General features: G+C 51.7%; 1 protein-coding gene across 3 annotated transcripts; it reads left to right on the top strand.

Moving 5' to 3' along the window:
• The first annotated feature begins 457 nt into the window (after positions 1 to 457).
• On the top strand, positions 458 to 10,303 carry TMEM9 (transmembrane protein 9). Of its 3 annotated transcripts, none has more exons than XM_026101252.2 (6): positions 458 to 514; positions 3,176 to 3,277; positions 3,710 to 3,801; positions 4,295 to 4,403; positions 4,915 to 5,046; positions 8,608 to 10,303. In XM_026101252.2, exons 2-6 carry the CDS (start codon positions 3,182 to 3,184, stop codon positions 8,755 to 8,757), a joined length of 579 nt encoding a protein of 192 aa, XP_025957037.1. In that variant the 5' UTR covers positions 458 to 514; positions 3,176 to 3,181; the 3' UTR covers positions 8,758 to 10,303. The 3 variants fall into 3 exon arrangements, with proteins under 3 accessions (XP_025957037.1, XP_025957036.2, XP_064354018.1); XM_026101251.2 differs by lacking the exon at positions 458 to 514 and adding an exon at positions 663 to 887; XM_064497948.1 differs by lacking the exon at positions 458 to 514 and adding an exon at positions 952 to 1,291.
• The last annotated feature ends 1,308 nt before the right edge of the window (positions 10,304 to 11,611 follow it).

Genomic DNA, 11,611 nt, shown 5'->3' on the forward strand with positions numbered 1-11,611 from the left:
CAGCCTTTAAGCTAGAGGAGTCTGAATATAATTTACAACCACACAACAGCCAGAACGGGGATACTCCAAGCACGGCCCCGCTGGGGCCTGGTTTCCCTCATTCAGATGAACGCGGGCAGCACCGAGCAACGGCAGCCAAGGGAGGCAGGTCGCAAAGGGCAGGCCGCAGCTCTGAGGCAGATCCAGGCTTTCTCGGGGCTCCGCTCGGCTCCGTCCCCCTCCCGAGGCCGCCTGGAGCGGGAGCTGCCCCGCGCCCGGGCCGCCTCAGGACCTTCGGGGGCGGCAGAGCCGGGCGGCGCCTTCCCGCCACACCATCCCCTCACCGCCCAGGGCCGGCGGGGGGGCGGGCCTTCTCCTCAGGCCGCCGCGGAGCCAGCTGCCTTCTGACTGGCCACCGGCGCTGCCCGTCGCGTAACGTCACCCGCCGCAACCAATGGGAGCGCAGGGGCTGGGGGGGGGCGCGCGCCGGGGTGGGGGCGGGGGGCGAGCGTCGCGCGCCGGCGTCGCGCGGCAGGTAGGGCCGGTACCGGCTGCGCGCGGGGGGGGCTGAGGGGGAGGCCGGGCCGGGCCGGGCCGGGCCGGGTCCCTCCTGCCCCCGCTCCGCCGGGGCGCCCCTCCCTCAGGGCGGGCGGTGGCTGTGGGGGCCCCGGTGGTCGGTTGCGGGGGGGGGGGGGGGGATGCTGCGGTGGCCGCGGCCTGCGGCCCGTGCGGTGGCAGCCGCCACGGCCCCGGTTAGCGGAGCAGCCCGGCAGAACGACCCCGCCGCCGGGGCGCGGAAACCCCCAGCATCCGTGGCCCCTTGGCAGGGATTTGCCGGGAAAAGCCTCGCTCCTCGCTTCTGGCACGAAGCCTGGATAAAGCAGACAAATCGGTTCGATGCAGTGGGGGTGAGAGCGCAGATGTGCGCCGAGCCCTGGGGCGGGGCGGGGCGGGCAGCGCCTCGGAGCCCTGGCAGATTCGGGCTTCGGGAGGGCTCCCAGAGGATGCGGAAGGTGAAGAGTTTATCGGGCTTCCTCCCACCGAGGGGAGGCCCAGGACGAGCGCTCGCAGCTGTGCCGAGGGCCGCCTCGGCGGCAGTCAGGTGTCTGGGAGCTGCCGCGCTTCTCGGTCATGACTCGGAGATGTTTCCCGTGTTTGTTCCCTCTCCTTGTCAGTCAGAGCGTTGTTAGTGCTTGGTCCAGGTACAGATGCTTTTAGAGAGCCAGCTAAGCTGGGATGATGATCTGGAGGGCAGTAGCTGTAAGGCATGTGTGGAAGTGCCCCTCTGAATGCATCGAGCTCGGAAAGGACTGTGCGTACATTGTTATTTATGTGGCTGTAATATCTTGTGGTTTATTATGGGTGGACTCACTCTCTATGCTTTTTTCTTTTTTGCTCCTGGTAAACATGGTATAATACATCACATATTTTCCCTGTTCATATTAAAAAAGATAGTTAAGACTTGTTCTGATCATCTGAATTTAGTTTAACAGGCTACCACTAAACTCTAGCTATATGTTCCGTCGTTGGATTAGAAATTCAAACAGGTAGTAGTCCAAAATCATTTCCGTGTGATAGGGAACGGTGACTATGCAACTCAAATACATCCTACATCATTAACTAAAATTTGTGAAGGAGAGCTCGAATCACGATGCCGATGTAGCAGGAGGGTCTCTCCAAAGAAAGAAGCAGTGATTGAGGAATTGCTATTGTCACTGTCGTTGCAGTACTGACACAAAAACTTAAGGAATTGTGCAGTTTAGAATAGATTGAAATGTTTAGACCAATTCTAAATATTTAAGTGGTCGTGTAACGTCCATTAATTGTGGAATTACTCTGCGAGGAGACTTGCTGGCTGTAGTGAAGTCAAAATCACTGGGGGGCAATTTGATTCTGTAAATCCCAGACCTGTTAAATTAAACTGGTGATAGAATTTATATGGGAAAGATGATTCACCTTTCATGGGATAGTGCCTGGGTTTTGCTAGTTGGGGAATAAGGTTAATAAATCCTGTGAAGTGCTAAGCTGGTAGCTCTGGAACCCATTTTGACATTTTTGGCAGGTCAGTTTGACAGAAGTGGCTTCTGTTGTTTAGATAAAGAAGGGAGGGACTTGGTGGTTGTAATCCATTAAATCTACGCAGAATTAGTTACTTTAATTTTAGAACATTGAAATAAGATAAAATGATGATGTAATAACCTTGTGATATAAATACTAATGGAATTATGTTAGCTAATAGAATATAAGTACCTGGGGTTAGCTGTGGGATTACGTGTGCCATATGGAGCTGATTAATGAAACTGTAAATTACCTTCCCTGAATACAAAACCTCCGCTGAAGTGCCTTTTTGGAACTATCCTCAAGGTGGCATGATGCCTTCTGGGCCTTTTGTCTCCAGGCGTGCCAGGGTTGAAACATGAGTCTTTTTTTAGGGCTAACTTTGCCTTTTATGAAAAAGATAATGAGCTCCTATTCCCTTTGATTTGTGCAAACACACATCTTGGTAACAACTTTGTATATGCCTCTGTAGCAAAAGCAATATAACAGTTTCACCACGCTTACAACTTGCAATAGCAAAATAATGAGGACTTCACTAAACAGGTACCCTGTGGTAAAGGAAGTTCAGGAATTGGTAAATATTCCTTGCTCTTTGCCATGGTTCCTCTCAAGAGAGAGGAAAATGTGCTGACCCATTCAGAAGCAAAGCTTTGGCCGCTGGAAGATGAATGACTTAATATTTGTCGTATTGTACAGTAAGGAGACCCCATTGTACTTCCTTAGCTCGCTCTCAGTCTTTGGTTTTCCCAGTCCTGTATCTTTTACTCGGCAAAATCCCCAGCAGCAAATTATCAGATGAAGGGCTCCGTAATAGTAAGGGTCGTACAGGAGGTTATGCGTAGTTGCAGAAGTCAAATTGCAAGGAAGCCATCGATATCCTTTGCAGGACCGTGGTAGTTTGGGTGCATGGCTGTAGGTCTGTGAAGGACATCCATAGCTATTCAGATGATGGAAGCTCTTTGAGCAAACCTGTCTTTAAGGATCTGTGAGCTTCTGATCAGCTTTGGCTTTGATACAGGGATGCTTCTACTTCCTAGGTAAAATAGGGGCAAGCGGGTTGGAAGAGAAAGCTCAGACTGTCACTTATTCTGGCTGTATTCAGCTTCTCTCTCCTGGATGTGAATTTTTGTTCCCTCAGGCCCTCATGATGTCTGCCCAGTGTACCTGGAAGTGTGCAAACTCCTTGCTGCTGGTGGCACTGCTGTGCTGCATCCTTTCGCTTCCAGCACAAGCCAGCAAGGTGAGTGAACAGCTTCTGAGACAGGCACTGAGCTGTGGGTGAAGTACAACAGAAACAAAAATGGCAGAGGAACAACGGGTTTTCTAGGGAAGTTTGCAAAGATAATCAATGCTTTAACAGATCAGTGCATGTGTTTTTATACTCTGTAGAGCTGTGAGTATGCATGACCTTGGTCTTTGCCCCAACTCCTGTTGTTTTAGAGTTTGCACTTCAAAAATTTGAAGAGTACCTGGCTTCTGGAGCAGAGGTGCTCAATATATTTTAAAACTTTGAAACTATTCATGTGAAAGAAGTACAGTAGGAGGAAGAGACATGGCATGAACTTTTCTGTCTTCTAGGGAATGTTTTGCCTTCTTGCGCAGCCCTGGTTGAGGGCTGCAGAATTGTATCCACGTGTTCATTTACTAATGTTGTCTTCTCTTGCCTCTGCAGAGCTCGGAGGACATCCGCTGCAAGTGCATCTGTCCCCCATACCGGAACATCAGCGGGCACATCTACAACAAGAATGTGTCGCAGAAGGACTGGTGAGTCTTTTGTGGAAGCCTGGGGGTTGCTCCTTGAAGGCTGGCACTCCAGGGAGTGTTGAGGAGGTAATTCACTGCCATTGCATGCCAGCTCTTTGCAGAGGAAGCCATTTCAATAGATGACATTCCACCCAGGTGAGGGGTGCTTTTTGAACAGAGATTCAGGAATCTGGGAGATGTAGGGTTTTTTTGTTTTCTTTTTTTTTTTTTTTAAGGCCATGAGTTCTTAGCAGATTATAGGATGACTCTCCAGTCCCTCTCACCTGGACTTAATCCCTGCAGAAGGTCCCAGAAGGGGCCCTTTGACACAGTCTGTCCCAGGAACTTCAGGCTAGTTGAGGTGTGAGGGTAACTTTCAAAACCAGATCAGCCTTATCAGCCAGATATAGACGGGAAAGCTGAAGCACAGAGAAAAGAGTAAACCCCAGCACCCTTCCACAGAGCACCAGTTTCACCCTGTCCTGACAATGACTCTAGCTTCTTTCTGTTGCAGCAACTGCCTGCATGTTGTGGAGCCAATGCCGGTGCCAGGGAACGATGTGGAGGCCTACTGCCTGCTGTGCGAATGCAAGTATGAAGAGCGCAGCACCACCACCATCAAGGTACCTGTGGGTCCTCTCTTTGGCTGGCTCCTCCCAGCGGTGCCATCCCAGGCAGAACTAGACTGGGTGGGTTCCTGGAGAAGAGCCCAAAAGGTGACAAGTAGCACACAGCGTTAGTGCCAGGGGTATCACCTCTGAGTCAAGAGAAGTCCTGGCAGTGCAGAGCGTGCTGCACGGGAGCCCAGTGTCCTTGCTCAGGGTGTGGAACAGTGCCAGATGACTCGGACCAACCTGTCTTGTTGGTCTTGTTTCACTGGCAGCACGTGTCCTAAATTGGCACACTGCTGAGAAGATCAGCATGGTTTATGCAATGATGGCACTTTTTCTTAGTGCCCAGCATCAGCCTTCCTGCAAGAAGGGGCAAGAGACTTTCTGGTAAGCAAAGTTAGAATGGGGGAAGAGATCAAACATCAGAGGCAGCCTTGAGAGGAGCTTCCTGGTAGTCCTGGGGCCCCTGTGGTGCTTCATGTCTGTCCTCAATCCTTTCCCACCGTGCTGTCCTTAACTGCAGGTGATCATCATCATTTACCTGTCTGTGGTGGGGGCACTGCTGCTTTACATGGCTTTCCTTGTGCTCGTGGACCCTCTGATCCGGAAGCCGGATGCCTACACCCAGCCCCTGCACAACGAGGAGGAGAATGAGGTGAGCCTGTGCTGCTGGGGCATGTAGGCCGAAATGGGGGGCTGCACTCATGGCAGAGACAGCGAGGTGGGATGACAGCAGAGTCATGAGGGAACGGCTGACAGGGGCTATGCTTGTCCCCTAGTCCAGTGTGGGACTGGCACTTTTGCTTTTTGGACACTCACCACAGGTAAACATTTAGACTCAAATCTGTGCTAGAACATGCTGAAGCACAAGGAAAAATTCCAAGAGCACAAGATGAGACCTGTCCTCTGAGCCTCTAGCAGGGCTGGGGCAGAGGGTGGTCTTTTACAGTGTGGCCATGATTGGAATGTCACAGTGTGGATGAAACCAAAAGTCAAATGGCTCCTATTTGTGTAGTGTGTAGTCACTTGGTGGTGAGATTCCAAGGAAAGATGGGTTTAATCATTTGCTGAAGCAAGGGATTGGCCTCTCTTCTAGCTGCTTAAAGGAGCAGACTTGGAGCTGTTGCTGCTGTTGTTGGACCCTGCATTGGGCTTAGACCCTAGTGTATTCAGGCCCTTATTCCTTCTGCTCTCCCAAGGGCAGAATTTGCACTCAGATCCCATCTCTTTTGGGGACACCACCTCATTGCATCTTGGGCAAGAAGTTTAGGATCCGGTAGCAAAGGGAGAACCTGTCTCTCATAGATTTTTGGAGGAGGACAAATTTCTCAGTGCATGAAAGTTCCAGCATCCTTCCCTCTGGGAGAGAGAGAATTCTCCAAGAGGAGTGATTGGGTGTGACTCCAAGGGAGCTTTCAGAACAAGAGTGCTCTGAACTTGTAAATCTTGTTTCTTTTTCCCCTGAGGATTCCCTTTTCTTGTAGGGAAATATGGGAGGCTGAGATGTGGATGGTCTCTCAGAGATGAAGTGTTGGAGGCAGAGGTGATGGCTAGCATGCAGTGAGGGTGGAGGAGTGGAGTGGCTGCACACACAATGATTAACTGTCATGCTAATTCCAGCTGTGGCCCATGCTCTGTTTGAGGGATGCAGGGGCTGTTTCCAAGACTTGCTGCTCCTTAGTGGAATGTGTGGTCCTAGGACACGGCTTTTCCTGCAGGTTTCTCAGTTTGAAGGTGGTCTTTGAGCAGGGTGCAGTGCTAGGCAGAGCTCTGTTGTGGAGCTGAGCTCCTTCACTTGACAGAGCACCTGGGCTGCGCTCAAGCATCTCCCCGACTGCCAGCTCCAGGCCAGCAGCTGCCAGGAGACTCTTGAGGAGGCCTTTCCTAGTAGTTCCTGGCTGTGGACACCAGTGAAAGGTGTCAATCTTGGTCTCTGACACCCAGGAAAGAGAAGGCAGGGAAAAATGCAGAGCAGCAACTCCACAGGGGACAAGCCATGACTGTCCGGTTGTGCTCAGAGCAGTGCAACAGGCTGCGTCCTGCCCTGTGGATAGCTGAGTTGAAGCTCAGCTGTCTGCTCTCACTGCTCGTTGTTGGAGGCTACGTCCAGGAGCGTGCTCACGGGGTGTCAGCTGTAGTACCCTGAAGGAAACCCATTCAGCCTGTCCTTTTGAGAAAGCCAAGTGCGTCTTTCTCTGTAAAACAGCTCTTTTATAATATCTGGACCTTGGGACTCAGTCTGGGTTAACCATGGGCACTGCCTTCAGAGTGCTTCATTCTGTGGGAGGAGTGAAGGTACCAAGGAGGACCCTGACTGTTGCTTTGACTTAGGCAGGAGAGGATGCAAAGATCCTTTTTTCTGCCCTGTCTGTCACAAGACTGCTGTTCGGATTACCTCCGTGCTGTCCCGAAGCTGTAAGCTTTTGCCCCTCCATTCACCTGTCTCCATTAAGTAGGTCGTCCTGGACTCACGTCCCTGCACTGAAGCAGGACAGCAGGCTGGAGTCGACGGGGCCTTTCCTTATGAGAACTGTGGCTGTTTACAACATCCTTATTCTGCCTCAAAAAATAAACTTGATGAAAAACCCAGCTAGATATCAGTTAACTGAGATCACCTTCATAGCTTTGCCAAGCAAAGGTGCTGCATAGCACCTTTGCCAAGATTGTAATGCAGAGCCAGCTCTGACCCACTGACATATCGCTGAAGGTCTGTGTCAATGAAGAACGGAGTGACTTTCCCCTAGCAAAGCCCCAGTCTGTCCTAGGATCTGGATCCTGCCTGCTGCTGCATTTGAGATGGTCTGTGTTTTGGACACAGCACCGTGGACATGTTACTTAGAGATCCTGGGGTGTTGTTTTGGTGTTCTGCTGCTCTTTGCTGGCAGAGTTGTTGAATGCTTCCTCCCGCTGTGAACCAGCTTCATTTCTGTAAAGAATCCCTTCTCCTTTCCTGGAGAAGAAAGATAGGACCATCTTTGGAGAGAGCTTTGCTCTAAACCCACTGCATGATTCTGCAGAAATACTAGATGGTGCCCAAGCAATGGGGCAGCACAGGGTAATTTGCTCGTCCCTCAGGAGGATGCAGTTCACCGGCAGTCGCACTGGCTAGCACAGGGGATGTCTGTGTGATGTGAAGCCTGTGAGTGGTTGAAAGGAATTTCTTGGTAGGCCTGGGGTGTTGGCTGTCCACAGAGAGCAATGTGAAAGACAACTGTCATCATCATCTTCTCACCGTCCCAAGGCCTGTGATTGCTGTGGGCACGGCCTCTTCAGTGATTAAGCTCTAAACCAGCTGCTCAGTCACACTTTGAGAAGGGAAGCTGCAGTGCTTAGAGACACCCTCCTTCCCCAATCTCTGAGATGAGGCACTTGATCAGACTGTCCTTTTTATGCTGTGTTGTAAATCAGGAGTCACTGTTTGGCCTGATTCTTTCATACTCGTTTGACGTAAGTGAGGAGTAGCTGCTCCGAAGTGCGTATCTTATCCGTTACCTCCCTCTGCTGGAAAAAGGAGGTCCTGCAGGATGAGATGATTTGTATTCTAAAAGTGTGTTTTCGTTCCACTGAATGTAACGGGAATAATTCAGGTTTAGATCTACATGCACGCTGCAGACCCCTGATATTAGGTGAGATTTATCTTACTCCAACACACTGGACTGTAAACTGCTTGGGATAGGTCTTGTGTTTGCCTTTGGTTCTGTGTATTTTCTGGCACAACAGGCCCCCATCCAAAGGGCCTTCTGACATAACTGCAGTGTAAATATGGTTGGTTGGAGCAGTCTCAACAGCCGAGCTAAACAAAGGTGCTGCAGCACCATCTCTGAGGCACAGATCAGCAGCTGCTGTAAGTTAGTATGTTGAGCACAGCTGGAAGTAGTGGCCCAGTTCAGAGGTGCGATGCATTTCACTTTGAGTGTGGTCCCTTGTGGATTCCTGGCTGTTGGTCTCCAGCAGAGGTTTAGGCTTGGGGCAGCTCCTCTTATGGGGACTTACTCTTTGGGGCCTGTGATTTTGCTGGGAGTGTTCTCAACAGCAGCCTTTTATTCAGAGTTGGGGAGCTGGTGTCAAGGACCTCTGAAAATCAGGGTCTTTGTCAGGACAGCTCAAGCCTAGAATTGCTCCTTTTGTAGAAATTCCTCCCAGAGATGAGCCATCTGTGTTTGTGAGGGGCATGCCTTCCTTTGACCCTTTTTCACCCCGTTTCTTTGCATTGCAGGATGCTCGCTCCTTGGCCACAGTCCCCACCCCATCCGGTGCCAGAGCCAACACCGTGCTGGAGAGGGTGGAGGGAGCCCAGCAGCGCTGGAAGCGCCAGGTGCAGGAGCAGAGGAAGACTGTTTTCGACCGCCACAAGATGCTGAGCTAGACAAGCAGCTACACAGCACCACTTCCCAAGAGACAGGGTCGCTCAGTTGGTAGAGGTGGACTGTAGGCCATCCTTCAGGACAGCCGTGGTGTTTGACTGAAAGCTCTAACCCTCTGATACTACAGTCTTCATATAGAGGGGCAGGCCAAAGTGCTTGGTTCTGGTTTTGTCCCCCTGCCTTTTCCATCTCGGCCCAGAGGCTCCTTAACCTTCGCTCCCTGAGATCTGCACTGACCCGTTGGCCCCATGCCTGCACGTAAATGGTTGTATGCAGTGCTGCTGCCCTGGTTAACGAGCTGACCTGTGTGGGGACTGCAGCTCCAGTGCACTGTGCTCGGCTTGACCCCACAGGCACTACTTGCTGGGACTGAAGTCTCCATCATCCCCTCCTCCCTTCCCCCCGTTAGAGATGAGGTCTCGGTATCAAGTACTGTAAGTTGGCCAAGTCAACATCTGTGGGATAAAATTAGTTTCGCTGTGTGGCTTCTCTCAGCCATCCTCTGCTACTGTGCTGTCATATGACAGTCTGCTGAAACCTGGAGCCCTCCAGTAGTGCGTTTGCCCTTTTGTGGCACTTCTGTGGTCTCAGAGAAAGCATTTGGAGGAGTTGCACTTGTCCAGTCCTGTTTAGGGAGGGAAAAAAAAAAAAAAACATAGGTATGAGGGAACAAAGTTAGGACTTGCCTGCCTCCAGCACTAGGAGGTGGATTTGCTTTGGATCAGAGCCGTTCTTCTTGCTGCGCAGTTCTAGGACCCAACATCCTACCGCAAACCAGAAGCCTAGGCCTTCTGGTGTAACTGCTGCTCCCTGGAAGACAGTTGTTGCCTCCATTTACACTTGCCACAGATGCCTTCTGTGAAAGGTGCTGCTCCAGGACGAAGAGGCCTCCTTCTTCTTTAGCTGGCACTGAAGTTAGTCGGGCACTGTTCTGCTGAGATGAGTGCACTGCACGGGAAGGAGGAGGCAGGAGTCCCTGCCAGTGGTCTGCTGCTGCTTATCCTTACTCTGGTGCAAATCTAGAGGATTTCCGTTGTCTTCAGTGGAGTCTCTCCAGACTTACACCAGCATAATTGAGATAGCAGCCTCGTTCCGTGTAGCTGCACATCATAAAACTGATTAGTACATTCACAAGTAAGAGACCAACAGGTAAATGGGGTGATTTACATTTTAGATTTCTGTTTTTCCTGGTTTGGCAGTGGATAAATAACATACTGGGGAGAAAGCGTTTCATTTGTACCCACCCTAATACCCCTTGACACTGTCGCAGTGGGTTCAGTGGCATTTGTGTCAAAGAGAACTGGGACAACGGCTTTACTGGAGTATCAGATATGCTTGCTGACTGGGTCTCGGGGCCCTAGAAAGGCCATGCTTGTGCTTCTCAAAAATATAAAGAAAACTGAGAGCTCTGACTGTACTTTGGCTGTGTGGAGGAAAATGAAGTGATTCTGCAGTGTATATATTGATCCCACTGAGAATATTTATAATGTAAGGAAGGTGCTGAGTTTATCACATAGCATCTCTATATTAAATGCAACAGATATATTATATGTCTGGCTTTTTTTAGGCAGATGCCCCATCATTCCAGGGCTGGAGTCCACAGCACTGAGCTGCTGCTCTCTGTGCTGCCTTCTCATGCCCAGAGAGCAAGTTCATGCAGTCCTTCAGGACTGAGCTGTGCCTACAGCACTCAGGTGCTTTGGCAGTGCAGGAGGCCAGCAAGGCTTGGTCCATGGGCCTCTTGGCACTGGCTTGTGCCTAGAGAGCGATCGTCTCGCTCCAGGAGAGCTGGGCTTAAAACACTGGTCCCCAGAGTAGCACTGCAGAGCACACAGTTGGGGGAAAACTACTACAAGCTGTGTCACAAGAAGGTTGATAGGAGATCAGAGTCACACCTTGTATCTTGAAAACTGAGTGATTACTGGGGCTGTCAGGCAGGGACTGAGCTGGTGGGCTGGGTCCAGCTGGTGGCCAGTGCTCCTCCAGTCACCCCTGAGACCAGTAAGCACCAGGGTTGGGTGTCCTGCTCCTGGGAACCTGGGTCCCTGATCCCAGAGGGGAGAGGGATTGCGTGAGCAGCACCCTCAGAGTTTCCATTGGCCCTTTGGCCTTCCAGGAGCAGCTTGAAAACAGGAAGAGCATAAAAGAGGAAAATAACTGAGGGTTAGAAATCACAAGGTGGCAGGTTAGAAAATTCAGATGAGGATGGGGGGGGTGGGATGGAGAGGTTGTAGAACACACTGCTGCCTGGTTAATCTGTTTCTCAATTAATTAGCTGAGTAGCCCTGTCCCATGCACCATCCTCCCAGTGAAGATATTTTTTTTCTACTGTCCGGTCTGAAACAAGACTCCTCCCTGCTCCCCCGCCTCCCCAAGGGACCCAGGTGTCCAGCTGCCTGTGCTCCACCCCCCTGTGTGCCCTCAGATTTCCTGGAGGCACCCAGAGCTTGAGGGCGGTTAGGGAGCTCTGGAATCCATGCAGAGGCCATCAGTGGGGCCTGGGGGGGGGGGGGGGGGGGTTAGGTCTGGAGCACCCTAGGGCCCAAAGAGGTGCCTGGAAGGGTGTCTGCACGCGGCCAGGTGGAGGGGTCTAGGGGGGAGGCTGGACAGTAGTAGCAGGACCGCCATCAGGACACAGACCGCTCGCCCCGTACTGATGGACTATAACGACTGCTGCCCCGTGTCGGTACCCAACTGCCTGGGACCAGGCACCGCTTGCTGGAGCGTCCCCCAGGCCAGCCTGGTGTGGTGGGCTCTGCTCCTAACCCACCCACCACCCTGCTGAGCATCCCCTCCCCAAGTGGAAAGCAGAGCCCACAGCTGCCCCCAAGATCTCTCCAGAGACAGGAGGCAGCA

This window comes from Dromaius novaehollandiae, chromosome 27 (assembly GCF_036370855.1).
Source record: "Dromaius novaehollandiae isolate bDroNov1 chromosome 27, bDroNov1.hap1, whole genome shotgun sequence".
NCBI lineage: Eukaryota > Metazoa > Chordata > Aves > Casuariiformes > Dromaiidae > Dromaius > Dromaius novaehollandiae.